Source organism: Perna viridis, chromosome 5 (assembly GCF_037379345.1).
Source record: "Perna viridis isolate PV_CMFRI_1.1 ecotype Kerala chromosome 5, ASM3737934v1, whole genome shotgun sequence".
NCBI lineage: Eukaryota > Metazoa > Mollusca > Bivalvia > Mytilida > Mytilidae > Perna > Perna viridis.
The window spans coordinates 27335182-27352663 of NC_142449.1; the positions used below are offsets into that span (position 1 = coordinate 27335182).

A 17482-nucleotide genomic window follows, 5' to 3' on the forward strand; every position below is an offset into this window, starting at 1 on the left:
CTTTATTGTAGTTTTTGAATATTAAATTCGACTCACCTTTTTTATTTAGCATAGCTTATACCATCTTTTCTATTCTTTCACAATATCATTTGTGATTGTAATAATCCGGAATAGTATATATTACCTAATCCGTTATCGGACTCTGAAATTACTCAACGTTTAAAAATGGCTGCGCCCACAAATTGAAAACGTGAGGTAAAGTTTCTTTTTCATTGACAAAAAGTACACAATTATCAACATTCAGGACCAAGATTTAGAGAAAAATATGAATGGGGCACAGCCGAGTATTGTACCTTTATATTATGCCTCAAAATAACTAAAGTTTACTATACTGACTACTGTCTATTAGTATTAGTCTGTAGCACTCTACAATGTAAACAGTCCGGATTTCCTCAATGCTAGCGGTTGTCTGGCAAGCTATGTTCTGTTTTCTGACTTGTTGCCATCCTAACCATGGTCCATGGTATGGAGGATAGGAATTCCAACCTCTTTCATTGTAGGAGGCCAACTCTCACACACTCCACATATGACTCAAGAAGTCATGTTAGTTCTACGCTGCTTGAGACGTTCACGTTTCCCATTTTAGTGTTCGTGCATTGTTTATCGTTTGTTTACACTTGGTTTTGCATTCGTGAAAACACACGATTAACACTTGATAGAAGCGTTCGTTTAAATGCACGTTAGGAGCGTTCATTTAAACACACGATAATCGTCTGAATATAGTTGAAAAATTGTTGCTCGGACGTTAAACCCCAACAATCAATCAGTCATTAAACACACGATATGAGCATTAGTCTATTTTTGTACTTTGATTATTTCCTTGATTTAACTGTTATTTTTACATTTTTTGCTATTATTAATTTATATATTTTCATTAATTTTATTTTCTATTTATTCTGTCTTCATTATATGTCAATATTATTTTTCATTTGAAACGGTTGTCGTGTAAAAATGACGGAAACTTACATAAAAATTAAATCTTTGAAATAAATATGATATGGGCATACTGAATAATGAATTTGGTATCAAACTAGGAAGGTCTGAAATGCATAACTTTAACTTGGAAGTTGTTACAAGTATTTGCACCACGAAATATCCAACTTTTTGTATGGCACATCGTTCTGACCTCAACTAAAAAATTTCTATATTCAAATAAAAAGGATGGTTTGAGGATCAGAAGTAATTCTGACTTCCCTCTACTACGATATTAATTTATACATTTACTGAAGGATTGTCCTTGAATACTGGTATAATCAGGATCCTATAATTAAAGAGATAAGAAACTTGTTAATTGATAATTTGTTTTCAATACTTCTTTTTAATTGTTCTAGTAAAAAGAAAAATGTGGTTTGAACATGAAACAAAGATATTGTAGCATTGGAAACTGAAAGTATTTTTCAATGTTCGAAATACTTTTTAGTAACATGTAGGATCATTTAGAGTCAAGTTGTCATTGTCAATTAAGTAAGTACAAGATCTCGTTCTCCGCCACATGTTAATGTGAGAATTCAGTTAGTTGCAGATCTCTTTAATTACAGGTATATGGTATAATATGCCATTTGGGGTTTCTTCCCAAACTGTTAACTATTTGACACAAAGTTTAACAAAGCTTTAAGTTTCCAACTAAACAGTCAATAAAAATGACTACCTGTCTTGCATTCTTTATTTTTTGTCTTGAAAGGAATATTTTTGGTTATATTTTTCAGAAACTGAGTGAAAATGGGAGAATTCAAAGTTCATCATGTGAGATTTTTCAACTTCCAGCCTCTAGCTATACATTGTATAGACTACAGTAAAGAATTGAATAGAATTGCTGTATCAAGGTACATACAATGTAACAATACTTATAGATTATTGTGATGTTTCAAGTATTGTGAAAAATTTGACTTTTGATTTAATTTGCATTAAGTAAAACAGAAATAGTCTCCATACTGCTTAACTAACAATCACATTTTTGCTACATATGTACATACACATGTTAAAATGAAGGGAGTGAATGTAATATCAGGTCCCATGAGAATATTATTGAACTTATGGTACTTATATATATTTTTCAATGAAATATGTCCTGCAAGATGACAGTAGAGTTGTTAATAAACAATTACATGTAAAATATGACATAAAAATTTCATCGCATTTATGACATGTATACATTAATTGATGACCTCCTGAATTGAAGTACATTAATAAAATAGTAGATGCATTTTAAACCTTAAGATTAGATTATGTTTACGGGCTTCCGCGATTATTAGATTTGCATGTTACAAAAACGAAACAATATTAAAGAAGTCATCATTGATGTCCAGACAGTTTACATGTATGATTATATCAACGTTATTAAGTTGTTCTTTATTAATTAAAGTAGCTGCATGAAAATTGAAGTTCAGTTTTGATCAGTTAGGATCATATTTCTATTTTCAGATCTGATGCTTCTATTGAAATCTGGAGTATAAAAGATCACTGGTATCAAGAAAAGGTACATTTATGTATCATTCATTATTAATGGATTTATGTGGGATTTAATAATAGTTGTTCAAATCTTAAAGCATTATTTACAAGTGAAGTTTTTTCTTTTTTGTTGAATTATAATGGTTTCCATCTGATGTCACCAAGTATTGTCTCGCTTATCAACTGTTTGTGCCTTAGGCCAGCTCAAATGAATTCCTTTGTTCTCATACCTGCTCCCTCATTTTTTCTAACTACATACAATGTACAATGTATTAAGCACACACACCTCTTCTGAAGGGAAGTATAAACAGATATAAAACAGAGTTTTTAACCTTAAATTTTGGCTTGGTAGGCCACAGTTTAATTTTTTGATAATCAAAAATGTATATTTTTTTAAATCTTAGTTTCAGTAGCCCAACCCAAATTTTAGGTGCCATTAGCAAGTAGGAACTTACTTTCAAGCCTGCAAAAAATGTATTCCTTTCTAATTCATTTAAATTTTTGTATATTTTTAAATAAAAATACATGAAAACAAAAAAGTTAATATTGAAAGACCTTGTTGACTATGGGTAATAGGCATGTACATTTCGGTTGACAAAACTGTAACAGGATACAACTCAATATTTAATTCTTAGATAAGATTTTTCATATTTTGAACAAATTTTTCAGATAATCCCAGGCAGTGATTCAAGATCAGTTGAGGCCATATGTTGGCAGGGGTCGAGGTTATTTTCAGCTGGATTAGATGGCTTTGTTACAGAGTATGATACAAAGAGGTTAAAACCTAAGGTAATGCCAAAAATTAATACCCTTGTTTTCTGTTACCAGCGTAAAAAAATAGAGTAGGTAAGTAGGAAGGGAAATCATTAATCTTTCAGAAACATTTTACATTGAGGTAATGGGGAAACGATCTACACTGTAACAGTACTTGGGCAAAAATGGTTAGGGTAGGCATGAAAAACTGGGGTACAATGTATGTAGGGTGGATGGAAACATAGATATTAATTTTTTGGCCTAAGGAGCACAACTAAGATTTAAGCTGGTAGTGATGGCATTTTGAATGATTCATGTTTTGTAATTTTTGGCCAGAAGAAATTTGTGATCTTCCATTGATTCTATTACCAACTACTAATTTATCATACAAAACAAATTGTAACAAACTTTTATGTGGTGATTGAAACAGGAAATCAAATACATGTGTCTGTTAAAATATTGTGTAGAGTGTGGTATATATGTAAGACTCAGAACCGCGATGGGACACGAAGGTACAATGGTTGCACGGAAGTGCGATGGTAGCACACCGAAGTACGTTAATGATCACGCTGAACTGCAATGGTTAGACATGATTGTTGACTGCCAATAGCAACGTGAAAATGTGTTGGCCACTACAAGGAGGTGCGGGTTTTTTTTGTGCTTCGCTAAAATGTTTTGACTATCATGTAGATTTTTTTCTGTTGAAACCGTAAATATATGATTATCGTAAAATTCGACTGATATAATATTGGTATACATGTAATCAGAAAAAATCTTTGCTTTCATTTCGTTCATACTTCCAACTACTGAGGAAATTATAAAAACAAAATTAAGAATTTTACTTCATTTTTTTTCCTTCACCCAGTAGAAATTTGATAAAAAAACTGGTAGTCTCTTTTAGAAGGACAAATACTCTTTAACATGAACATATTTTTGACTAGCTTAGCACTAGAATGTTTGTGGATAGCTCTGAGACTTCTGTATTAGCGTAAGAACTACATGTACTAAATAAAACACATCTGATCAATAGTACCTGTAGAATTTGCAAATACAAATGTAATGTAACGCTTTTTCTCTGCGTGTGTGTCATCCTATACACTGTGGCTAAGGTTATCAAAAAATGGCTGATGCTACAGAGGTCTAGATTTGATGGATTAATGAACTGTATGTAATATGAAGAGAAACATGCTAGTCTGGCCCACCGGAACTTAATTTGTGTCTTCAACATTCTAATATTCTCCTTGAACTCATATATTGCAGTTTCTATTTCGACTTTCAACTATAGAATATGCTCCATGATTCGTTGTGAAAGCATGTCTAATTTTTTCTAAAGGTAAAAATCCATGATATCATGTTTATAAAAAACCAGCATTTTTTCAGATTTTTAATATGACAACAAAGTTGTCCTGGTAAATCTTTTAATTATATCCATTATAGTTTTCATGATGCATGAAATACGACTTTTAGTATCCACTATTTTTTGTAACCCGTAGCTACAGTTTATGTTTCTCAAATTACATCGAGTATCGTAAGAGTAATCAAGGGAACCAAGGTTAAAGTGGTAATCAAAAGAATGTAATTCAGGGACAAAGACCAGACATGGAAAACAGACATACACAATAAAGAACATAAAGTAACTAAAATCATACATACAAAGTAACAAAAGCAAATGAGCAATTCGGACTCCACTAAAAACTGGGAGCATGGACCAGGTAACATATCTTTTAAGTTTTGATACTGCATTAAATACATCTAACGTTAACACTCAAAATCAGTAATGATGCATGCTGCGTTTGTTTATACAGGCAACAATATACTAGCTACTTTCATGACTTTCCTTTCAGTTTGTTAGTTTTCTGTATAACATTGTAAACGATTATGCACGTTAAATTTCATGGCGATGTTGAATGGGGTACACCAACGCAAGCATTTGCGTTAGACATCCAACATGTTTCGCTCTTAGGCGTCCCCAGCGCACTTCCAAGTCTGACATATATGGGTTTTTTTTTTCAGGAACAAGCTCCGTCAAATGCAGGGCCGATCTGGTGTTTGTGTAAATGTCCCACACAACAGTTATTAGCTGTAAGTGTACTGTTAATTGTTGGAAGTGATAATTTGAAACCAGTTGAGTCCATTACAAAATTAATCTCAGTCTATGGGTATTTTTATATGCAGTTAAAAGCATGATAATTTATGAGTATTAGAACAAGGTTGCCAGTGTCGTGTAAAATGTTTTTTTTCAGCTTTGAATGAAACTGTGAACTTTTTAACCTGATGAACTTTTTTTAGTTTAGTACCTAACAAATAAATGTATCTTAGTTCTATAACATGATATTATTTCTAAGTGACTTTACTGTCCAAGGACTACTTACAATAGATGTTGTCCTCAGGTAATTTTTCATGAAAACCTTATAAGGGAAAAAATATTTTTCACTCCCCACAAAAATTAATGGGCATGCTTTTTACCTTCATCCTAGCCAGTAAATGTTGAAAGAGGTGCTTTATAGGTTTTGTTTATTAATATTCATTATAAAAAATTGGAAAGGAGGTATCTTTATTCTTTCAGCTGACCTTATTTCTGTACTCCTTCACACAAAACAATGATGTATTATGTCATGCCCTTAAAAAAGGTTGAGTGTCCTTCTATCTGTCCGTCCATCTGTCCTCATGTTTTTTCCGTCAAAGGATGGTTTCCAGCTGGATGATAACTTGAGAACAGATCAATGTTTTGTTTTAACTTTGCACAAGTGTTTATAACCATGAAATACAGGTTTATTTAAATTTTCAGCATAGTCTAAAATGTTTTGAAGTTTAACTACTTTGAACATTTTGTCATCCTCCTGTTTTCACCGTTACATGGTGGGATGTTATTTAATGCTTCATTAATGTCCTATTATTTTTGGCATTTTCAGGCTGGTACAGAAGATGGATGTGTGGTGTTATTCAACACACAGGAGGATTCATTAATATATTACCAGGCATTTGATAAACAGGAAGGTTAGAACTTACTTTTTTCTTCTTTCTAATTTCATGACTGGATTATTTCCCCTTGTCTGTTAACATTGTAAGAAACTAATCATTTGGCCAAGTACCTTAAGCTTACTGCCCCTCATAAAATTAATGAGATATGAAAAGACCTAAAGTTGTTCTTGATAGCATCTTATGAAGAAACTAGCAATGGAAACCCAGACAAATTGTATGTTTTCTAATGATGTGATGTGAAACACACAATTTAAGAGTAATCAAGGAAACCAAGATTTCAGTGGAAATCAAAAGAATATATTCCAAGGATAAAGACTAGAGACAGAAAATAGACACACAACAAAAACACAGAATAACCAAAATAACATGTACAAAGAACCAAATGAGAATTAGCAACCTGGACTCCACTAAAAACTGAGAGCATAGAACATGGTAGGGTAAGTGTCATCTGCTGTATAGAAACACCTGCTGAGTTGTTCTTAAAATATCACGTACTGGATAGACGAAAGAGAAAAAATATATTATTTGACCACAAAATCATATTCCCTTAAAAGTGAAAAACTCCTGTTCATAGAATGAAGTTCAATGAACTTTTTTTCTACCGACAAAAAATAATATGCCTTAGTTGAGAAATATTAAAGAATTTCAAAAGTTGAAGCACATATTTCATGTACTGATAAACATTTGTTGTAGGCAGGATCTTGAGTATAGCTTGGCATCCATTAGAAGATTTAATAGTTACTGGAGGAGTAGATAATATCAGGGTATGGAGTATAAATTCAGGTCATGCACTACAAAGGTTGACATTAGCCAGACAAGAAAAGAACAAGGAAACTATTGTATGGTGTATTGTGGTCACTAGGTAATTAACTTAATCCCTATCCCAAGTTTCAATCCAATGAAACAATACCCTAATTCAGAATATCAAATTTACAAATTGCAGGAGCTGCTCATTTCATGTTAAATGTAAGGAGGTAGACCTGGGATAAGGAAAATTTTGTAAATCAATGGAGATCATTCTATTAAATCAAGACTTAGGGCATATATGTTTCCATTTTGTGTAGTACATGATCATCCTATTTTTTCTTCAGTGATTTTACTATCATCAGTGGTGATTCAAGAGGGAAGACCTCATTTTGGAATGGAAAACAAGGCACACTTCTAAAAGTAAGATATGGTTTCATTTTTGTGTGTTTGTGTGTGTGTGTGTTTTGACTCATTCCCAAGTTTAGTATGCTACTTTCTAAGTGACACAGAAGAGTACAATGACTCTACAGTTGTTGAAAACATACCATATGGTTTTATTCGAAAACTGAAGGGTTAACAATATTTTTCCTGATTTTTATTAATAGAATTATTTGATGTTTCAAATGCAAAAATGTGGATGAACAAATTGTGTGCTTCAGCAGACTGCTTATTCAAACCATTTATTATACATAGATAGACATATGTTTGACGAAATCTTTGTTGTATTATCATAAATACATTATACAAGTATATACACAAATTTAGAATTCTTTTACTTACACATTTATTATTATTGCTGAAGTAGATGAAATGATTAGAAAACCTTGACTTATCTCCCTTTGAACTAATATAAGAGTGAAGTATTTCCTATATACATGTATGATTAATCAATCAACTAGATTTTCAAGGCCTCATTGTAGGTTAGTATATGCTGTATGCAATACAACTAGGTGTAATTGTATTTTAATTTTATGTTACAGTCATATCAGAGTCACAAGGCAGATGTCTTATGCTTGACCTTGAATGAGGTAAAAGTGTTAGTGTATTAGAGAGAAAGCTATTACATGTACCATATGCTTTACAGATACAATACATTTAAAAATGGCAGCTTTTTAAAAATATTTTTTACAAGCCCTCTTGTATTTATATCTCATATTTTCCTATGCCTTTTTTATTGAAATTTTGAACTTTTGCATGGAAAAACTGCAAGTTTAAAACTGTTGTACTATACTATAAATTCTAACAGAAATTATTGTGATAGTTATATTTTTGGGAGAGATATGTACAATTTCCTTACTATTCCACATGACATGAGTATGGCTTTCTCAAAATCTCAAAAAAATTGAAATAGCTATTTTCCTTAAGATGATAAAAAATTGCAGTAAATTAAGACAGTAATTTCTGATTTTATGGGATAAATTCAATGCAACACAAGTTCTTAATTATAATTATATGAACTTGTAAATTGTATGATGCTTAGAAAGTGCTGTAACAACATTAACTGTTTTAGGAGAACAACACAGTATATACTGCTGGTGTCGATCCTTCCATTGTTGTTTTTGAATACACACCAACAAATTTAGAGAGTGATTGGAAGGTCTGGGTCAAATCTGACACTCTATACTGTCATACACACGATGTCCGAAGTCTTATCGTCGCTGGAGATAGATTAGTCTCTGGAGGTAAACTAGATTTTGCTGGCATCAATACAATAGTTTTATACACCTGTCATTAAGGTAATCTACTGTCTGTCCATCCTCATATTGTAGGATCAATCACAAATGCATTCAGAAATTATTCAACTAGAATGTTGGTTTTGATGTGAGGAAGCTCCTTTTCATTTTTGTTTTCTGACTTGAACACGTAAGAAGTGGAAGCATAGTAACCTGTACTTTAGCATAGCTATTTACTAAGTTTTTGGTCTCTTTGGTTGCATTGAAAGGCTTCTTTTTGATAGCAAAGTAATCTAGGAAGACATTTCTTATTTAAATGTAAATTATTTGTAATTAGTACCTTTTAAAAAGAAAGCAAACTTATCAAAATGTCAATTTAAGATACACGAGGGCAGGCATATTTTCTTCGCGTTAAAATCATGTGAATTTTCCCTGAATTTATTTTTCTGTTGAAAATCACATGAAGTTCTTTGCAGTTATTTCATTTAAATTTCATGGTAAGAAAGTATGCTTGAGGAATTCTTATGAAAAACACATATGGGAACATCAAATACTGAAAACAGATGAGCACAAAGGAACTAAAAAGTACGCTCAGAAACATTATAATGGCAGCTTAGAACATGCTAATTGTGGTGATCTTGACCAGTGAAAGAAATTAGCAGTAGACCTATGGACCGAGTCTACGTAAAAAACGAAGCCGGTCTATGATGAAATTGGCTTAATTTCCTTTGAAATGTAAAGTGTGGTCTGCATAAAATTATTATGGGTCTATGTTGACCAAAAATTAAGTTTCTAACACTGCATGACAGTAACTCAGTATCTTTTCATCTTGTATATATTTGCAGGAGTAGATACAAATCTTGTTGTGTCCCTCACCAAAAAGAAATCAGGTGTTAGAATGAGGCGGAAATATCCTGGTTTTCCTACAGTAAGTGTTTAGTTTTAAGTAGCTGTCTATGTAAGAATCATGCAAAATCTGAAAAAAGTGATACACCCCAAAAAAGGCTACATATTTTTATTTTTGTAATCAAGTTGTTTTATGGGTCTATATTATAAAATGAGTAATTATTCATTCAAGTCTGCCTGCTCTTAGGAGATAATCAGCAATGAAAATTCAATGGATTCTATTTTATTTGAGTGTCATTCACAGAGTTATCTCCCTTAATTTTGAATTATACAGTGCATTCTATACATTTTTTTATCTCCTATGAGCACAGGTTATATGAAAAACCAAATGTTAATTTTTGTTTACTAAAGCATTTTGAACAAAATATCAAAAATAAAAATATGTAAGCTTTCCAACCATGTATCACATTTTGCATGATTCTTAGCTGGAGTGCTACTTAAACCCCAATTTACATACATACATGTAAACTGGTAAGCAAATATTCATCATAGCACAAATTCTGCATGTACCCCTGTAAGCTTAAAGTCATCAATATGAAAAAAATGTCAGTTTAAATTCCAACATTCTTACTTGCAGATGTAAATATACATGTGTATTTATTTACTTGCACATTTTACATGCAGTGTAGTACAGTCAAACCTGCCTTAATTGCCATTCTATGGGAGAGCAAAATCATAATGCTTGTTAGGCAGGTTGTTCTTTATATACCGATTGATTATACATAAAATGCATTACATATAAATATTTTATTTATTGTCTTTTACGGACATGATTATCTTTTGCTTTTTCAAATTCAGAATTTACAGGTACAGTTTTTTTGCCGTAAGTTCATTGTAGATTTCAGCAATTTCTGCTGTTTTGGTTTGCTCCGTATTTTTTAAAAAACCATGTCTGTTTTTAAGGCTGGTTATAGTTAAATATAGGTGGTCGTTGATACAGATTTGACTGTATATGATTTGTACCTGTAGAAATTTATTAATGACACATACTAATATGAATTGTTTCAGTATTCTCTTGTAAAAGTAGCCCCAGAAGCTAACATAATGATGTTACAGTACAGAGATTACTTAGAAGTCTGGCAGCTTGGAAATACAAATAAAACATCAGGTAATATATTTTTTTTTAAATATTAAAGTTTTAGTTGTGTAATATTTGTCTACGTTAGTAATACAGTCGACTCCACTTAATCGCATATCACTTTATTGCATATTTCGGTTATTAGCATAATTTTCTCCTGCACAAAACCATTTCCTATTATTCTATTGGGGAAAAAATTGCTTATTTGCATAGGCCTTGGAGGTGCATTTCGGTTTATTGCATAGAGAATTTTGCCTCGTCCAGGTAAAGACAGGTTTTCCACAATTCTATTTTAAGCCTTCGGGTCATAAATATGTCAATCATATTTATTGTTGTAAAAACTAGATTATCATCAATCAGGAGGTGTTAATAATGGATTAAAAAAATCATGGACATAAAAGACAATATAAATGATTTCTAATTACATTAAAATGAACAAGCACCTAGGTGAACAATTACTTCTGACGGCATGCCGAACATCACCTTATGATGCGGCTTGAGGTTCGGCTTGGGGTATTTTTTGTCCCTATTTAAATTCTTCCGACTACAAATGATTATCAATGTAAATTTAATTTTCTTTAATGAGCTGAACAGTTTTGAGTGAGCTTGGGTTACTAGGCATAAATATTATACGAAAATTAAAAGTCATTTATTCAGTACAATGTCTAATGAAATTCAACTACCCTAAGGTGCCCCATACTTTCCAAACTTCATAGGAATTAATCGAGGTCAATGACATGTATAATACACAACTATCAGTGTACAATGAATAGAGGAATAAAAACACACAGACCATTTCAAAAGCCCACAAACTGCAAACATTGATGAATATTACACTGAATCCTGGCTGAAATATGAAATATGGGATTTGCTTTCGTAAAAAGGTCAGGAAATTACTTGACTATTTATAGATGAGAAACACATGGTTTTACTTATAAATACACACAACGTAAAGAAGGTCAATAAACAAGACAAACACAATATATATTATTATTTATTGATAAAAGAACAATACAATGAGAAGGTCTATAACAATTAAATACCAGATCAGAAATGTTGAACAGTGATATCCCTGGTTAATCCACAGTATCGTCCTAAACTCACACTTCCGGTAAAATCGTAATTTCGGTTATAAGAATAGCCCGGTTATTTGCATAATTTTTACTGGCAAATAGGCTATGCAATTAAGCGGAATCCACTGTATCTGTAAGAAGTCAAATTTGTTCATTTTTTACCCCCTCCTTGCAAAGTAAAGGTATATAGTGACGGAGTGTCCATCCTTCCTTCTCTTCATGCTTCCTTCCTTCTATTACACAGAGGGGTACCCATCTTTTATCTGTTACTGCTCCTACACTGAACGAAACTTTATTAGACTTAAAGTGAATCTTAATTACATGTTCCCATTGTTCATCTCCTATTTCAGATTTTGATCCCAATCAATTTGAGGGTCAAAAGGTTATTTTTGGGGTATCAATTTAGTAAAGATTGCTCTCAGTTTTTCTAGTTTTTTTATTATTGTTATGATTAGATTTATACTCATTGATTATCTATATGTGATTTAATATTACTAAGCTCAAGTTCAAGTAATGACTATTCAAAACGTATATACGAAGCAATTAGCTCTTGCTTCAGAATGGAAAACAACTTGTTATAATGTTGTTACAATGGAAATTTAAATTTGAATTTAATTTCAAAGTAATTAATACATGTAATTGAATTTCAGAAGTAACACACTTTCTGATTGGATATAAAAATTGTACCCATCTCATAGACTAAATTTTGTAAGGTGACTGGGAGATCATCATCCCTGTTTAATGTTTTTACTAGTTGAATTTTTATACTAATACTAAATTATAAGGAATGAAGTGTACTTTTTCGGTCTATTTGAAATAACCTCAATGCCTGTGGTGCACACTTAAAAATATCCTGCTTATCAAGTTATTTAGTGTGCACTACATGATTGAGATTATTTCTTTATAGATATAAAAAATATAGCATTCATTCCTAAATGAGAAACATTACTCTAGTGAGTCATTAGTTGATGTGAAAATTGAACAGACATTAAAAGAAACGAGTAAGATGACAGATCCATTCTGAATGTATTTTTCAGATAAAAGTGGAGACATATTACCTTTGTCATCTAAACAGATAAAACTGCTACAGCTTAAGACCAAAGACTGTGAAACAATAGTTTGTAGTGCCATCAGTAGAAAAGCTAAATACATAGCTTACAGTGATCAGGAAACTATCAAACTTTACTCATTAACTTTGGTAACTAAATTTGAAATTCTAATTTTAATGTTTTGTTGCTTAGATACTGTAAAATAATTTTTCATAGATTTTGGTATTCAGTCAAACCACAAACTCAAATTCCCATTTCCCAACAAATGGTAAAATTTCCTTTAAAAACATTTTTCCTATACCTGTTTTCTGTAAAATCAATACGTGGCAGGATATCATTTAATGTTCCATTTATGCCCTATTCTGATTTGAACTGATATTGACTTAATTATGTTTTTAGGATCACCAGTATTCTATGACCCCACAGATATCATTAAAAAAGGTCAAGGTCAAGTATACCTTATCCCCATCTCACAGAATGCAGTTCACCCATGATGGGAGTAGTTTAGTGTCTGTGACAGACAGGGGAGAGATACAGGTTGTCAGTTTGGAGGACAATGAAGCTTCTGTAACCTGCACTGTCCCTTCGTTATCAGGTATAAATATTATTGAAAAGCTTTTAAGGCTTCTTCAATTTTAAGAAATGGATTAATAATTTTTTCCTATTGATATAGTGAAATGCTGGTATTTTCTGAACTAGTTTTTAAAGCAAAAGTTGGATAATTTGTGAGTTATAATGTAAGACTCTCCTTCTCAAATTCATATAACAATGAACTTAGCAATTAAAGTTAAAATTCTCCTAACCCTTGTTTCACTTCATGAAGCAAAACAACTTTTTTTATGACATTACATTGAAATTCAAATCAATTGTCCGGTGATATCGTGCGAGATAAACTGTATGTATTTAGACAACTGGTCAAATGATGTTTATATTAGCTGGAACTTTGAGGAGTATGGTCTTAGCACAAGCTTTGTTACATCAAATAAAAACATACATGTAAGCTAAAATTGGATCAAAAAAATATGTTGTTACATATATAGATATTTGCACTTTCTTAAAGGCAAAATAGTGATCATTTGGTATTTATAATTTGTTTGAGGCAACAACACCTGGCAAATTAATTGTAGAGTGCCCATAGCTTATCTGTTCTTTCTTGGTGACAGCTTTAACACATACCACTGTTAGCATTTTAAAATGAATCCAGAACTGCTGATATGTCAGGTTTCAGAATAAATGAGGAAGTTCACTGTTGTCCTATGATCGTCTACATGTATGTAAATGTATACTTTACTTTAACCACTGTCGTCGTTTTTCTCGCCACAGAAGGGGTAGATGCTGTCCATCTGTTATGTGTCAGTCCTGATGACTCACTAGTGTGTGTATCTGACCACAGTTGTAGTATCATGGTCTTCAACCTTGACAAACAACAGGTAAATAATGGGCAGATCAAGGATTTTATGTTTGGGAGGTGTAAATAGAATTAAATGATGAGCAAAGCAATGTAAGAACATTTTTGATAGTAGAATTTGTGAAAAATCAAGATTACTTGCCAAAATTTGTTTCCCCTAATTTAGGGGTCTCACACTTGGTGCACCATGCCCGAATCTGCATCTGAATAATTTCGACAATTTCTCATTGTACATACTCCTACTGTAGATTTGTTTCATATCTTACAAAGAACCAGAATTTAAACTTATTTTAATGAACCAAATGTAGAAATATTATTTTATTTCCAATTTTAAAAGTGTCTGTTAATGCCTGATAGAAGGAACAAGCTCAAGGTTTCTTGCATGTCTTATGTACAGTTCCTACTACCTTCATTTTTGTAGATGATTTTTTTTAGACAGTATTTAAGGAAATCAAAGGGAATTTATTTATTGATATTTTTTTTTTGTAGATTCATTGCAGACTACCTAGATACAGCTGCCAAGCAACAGCTATTTGTTTCAGTTCAGACGGGAAGAATTTGTTGATTGCCTATGCTGATCAAAAGGTACCATTTGTTTACAGTACAATATCGCTTAAAATGTCTTCTCTTCCTCACTATTTATTGCTGCAGCCAAATTGCAATGCCCTAAAATGGGTACTACTACTTGTGGTTGTGAATTTTTTTTTAATTTTGCAAAGTGGATAAAAAATGTGAAAATACAGCGAAGCAAGTCATTCATTACTAATATTCAATTACAGCTTGATTGGAAAACACGATTATCCAAAATATTTTTACAAAAGTTTCAATATAATGGGTTTGTTGGACTAGTTCTATGTACCAGTTTCATTTTCTTTTCTCAATAGGCACAGGTTTTTCTTCTGAGTAAGTGATAAAAAATTCACTTTTACCAAAAAAAAAAAATGAAATTGGCATCTTGAATATCCTCTGAAAAAGATGGTCATGTATAGAGTATTCATTATTTTACAGATTTATGAGTACAATATTGACACAGAGGAATATACAGATTGGTGTAAGAAACATTGTAGTCAGTTTCCTAGGGAATGGCTGGCACGCTTCAGTAAAATTACAAATATTCAGGAACACCCAAATGATGAAGATAAAATAATATTTCACGATGAACAGATGTTATGTGTATTAGATAAATCACAGGTAAAGTGAAGCGTTCTGATTGGTTGATGTGTTTCCTATGTGATGAACCGGAAAGAGCTGTACCCATCATTTCATCTTCCACCAAAAGATGACTGTATACCTAGTTTTATATTTTTTTATTGAGTAGATGGCAGTGATTTTTTTCAATGGTCACTATGTAGTAAATTTTGGTAATTCATATATAAAAATAATTGTGTAATTTCACTCTCAAACTTTCTACCACCAAGATATCATAACGTAAATATAAATCTGATGATCACAAAATTTAAATTGTAAGTTGAAAAATACTTTAGTTGGAGAGAAAATTTTTAAGATATATAGGATAATCAGTTGGTTAGTGTTAAAAACCAAAATATGATAATAACTGAAGAATGCTTCTAAATTTAACATTTGTACAGAACAAAATCAGCCCCTCGTTAATCTAGGTGCTCTTAGGCAGCTATGATTATATTTTGGTTACTCAATTACTTTCCAATTAATTATCCTATTATTATTGACATTTACGTACATTATATGCAGTCTTTGTTTTAAATTTCCAATAAGAATAACACTAGCGCTTCCCCTTTTGAATGTGAAAATGACCATATACATAGCTTTATATTAATGTTCATAGATATTTTTGGTCAGTATTGGTTTTAAAAGTAAAAAAAAGTCATGTATATAGCGAGAATGTTATAACATACATCCAAAAAGTATATCATGATAAAGATCATAAAAAAACACAATTGTGTTCACTGGAAAATAAATTCTTAAAAAAAATTAGAATATTGTTCAAGAATGATTAACATGGCCCCCTTCTTTTTTTACACAAGTTCATTATATTCTGTGGAAATAACAAGACACATTTAGATCAGTACATTAATATTATTTTTTTTAGTTTTTTTTGTACTTAATTGTAAATTCTTAATTAATGAATAAGGCTAATAAAGCTGTATAGCACTTTTATGGTACACAAAACTTTGAACAAAATGGGTGCTTTCTTTTTTATTGTTTCCTTATATGGTAATCAACATTCTTAATATTTTACAGAAATTCCCATCTGAAGATGATTCTATATTTAGTAACACCACATGGCAGCAACAAGATAATATGCCGAAGTCTACGGCATTTCACATCTGTTCTAAATATAAAGTATGTACAATTTAGCACAGGGATTACTGAGTTGATGTTAGATCATATTTAATTATTTGGGTAAAATAAGGAAATCATCTTAGCAATATTTTCCTAATACTTACCCTACCGATGCACCTGGTCCATGCTCCTAGTTTTTAGTGGATTCCTGGTTTCTCGTTTATTTATGTCTATTTGTATATGTTATTTAGGTTATTCAAAGGTTTTTGTTGTGTGTGTCTATTTTCCTTCTGTAGTGTTTATATTTTTAATATATATTTTTTAATTTCTACTCAAATCTTGGTACCCATGATTACTCTTTCAATGTTAATTCGTCGTATTCTTGGATTCACATTTCCCCGTCACCCAGAACAAGTCAAGTTTTGTTATAGGAATGTTAGATGTTATGTCCATTTACCATTTTGCAAGTAGATTACTTGAATCTATCAAAGGATTTGTTAAGAATGTCAAACAGACATTAATTGTGGGAAAGGTAAGTTTCATTAGTACTTATTTATGTTACAAACATGAAAAAAATGGCACGGTTTTGGCTGTAGTCAAGCATTTATACTTCTTGAAATGAATATTATTTCTAACTTAAATGTAAAGAATAGAATTAAAAACACAAATAATTTTTTCCAAAGTTATGTTGAATAAATAAGTTATTCTTTTTTACAGTACTTGTTACATTTGGAAGCACTGAAGGATAATTGGCTGTTGGCAGTGGAAAAGACACCATTGACATTAACGGAATCACTGCCACCAACACTCAAAGAGAAAAAGTTTGGAACTTGATAATAAAGTTTTATTTCATGATGTTTTTATTTGTACTAAATATCTTAATTACATGGTTTTAACTAGTGCTCTACTCTACTTTTCAAATTACAAATTGACAATAAAATTTACATAGAATATAAGCAGAATGGATGTGGTAAGTATAAGCAGAATGGATGTGGTAAGTATAAGCAGAAAGGATGTGGTAAGTATAAGCAGAATGGATGTGGTAAGTATAAGCAGAAAGGATGTGGTAAGTATAAGCAGAATGGATGTGGTAAGTATAAGCA

At 31.5% G+C, this 17482-nt stretch overlaps 1 protein-coding gene across 1 annotated transcript; it reads left to right on the forward strand.

Annotated features, from left to right (window-relative positions):
- The first annotated feature begins 134 nt into the window (after positions 1-134).
- On the forward strand, positions 135-17231 carry LOC148616901 (U3 small nucleolar RNA-associated protein 4 homolog). The gene is made up of 19 exons (XM_088584067.1): positions 135-195; positions 1707-1823; positions 2422-2476; positions 3118-3237; positions 5215-5283; positions 6114-6198; positions 6877-7045; positions 7275-7350; positions 7911-7958; positions 8441-8612; positions 9449-9531; positions 10518-10617; positions 12698-12858; positions 13109-13304; positions 14033-14139; positions 14607-14702; positions 15126-15308; positions 16338-16439; positions 17097-17231. Exons 2-19 carry the CDS (start codon positions 1720-1722, stop codon positions 17211-17213), a joined length of 2043 nt encoding a protein of 680 aa, XP_088440193.1. The 5' UTR covers positions 135-195; positions 1707-1719; the 3' UTR covers positions 17214-17231.
- The last annotated feature ends 251 nt before the right edge of the window (positions 17232-17482 follow it).

Coding starts and splice junctions, on each gene's coding strand:
- LOC148616901 (XM_088584067.1), top strand. CDS start 1,720: ATGGGAGAATTCAAAGTTCATCATGTGAGATTTTTCAACTTCCAGCCT. Junction 3,238..5,214: donor CAAAGAGGTTAAAACCTAAG/GTAATGCCAAAA, acceptor TTTTTTTTTCAG/GAACAAGCTCCGTCAAATGC. Junction 7,046..7,274: donor TGGTGTATTGTGGTCACTAG/GTAATTAACTTA, acceptor TTTTTTCTTCAG/TGATTTTACTATCATCAGTG.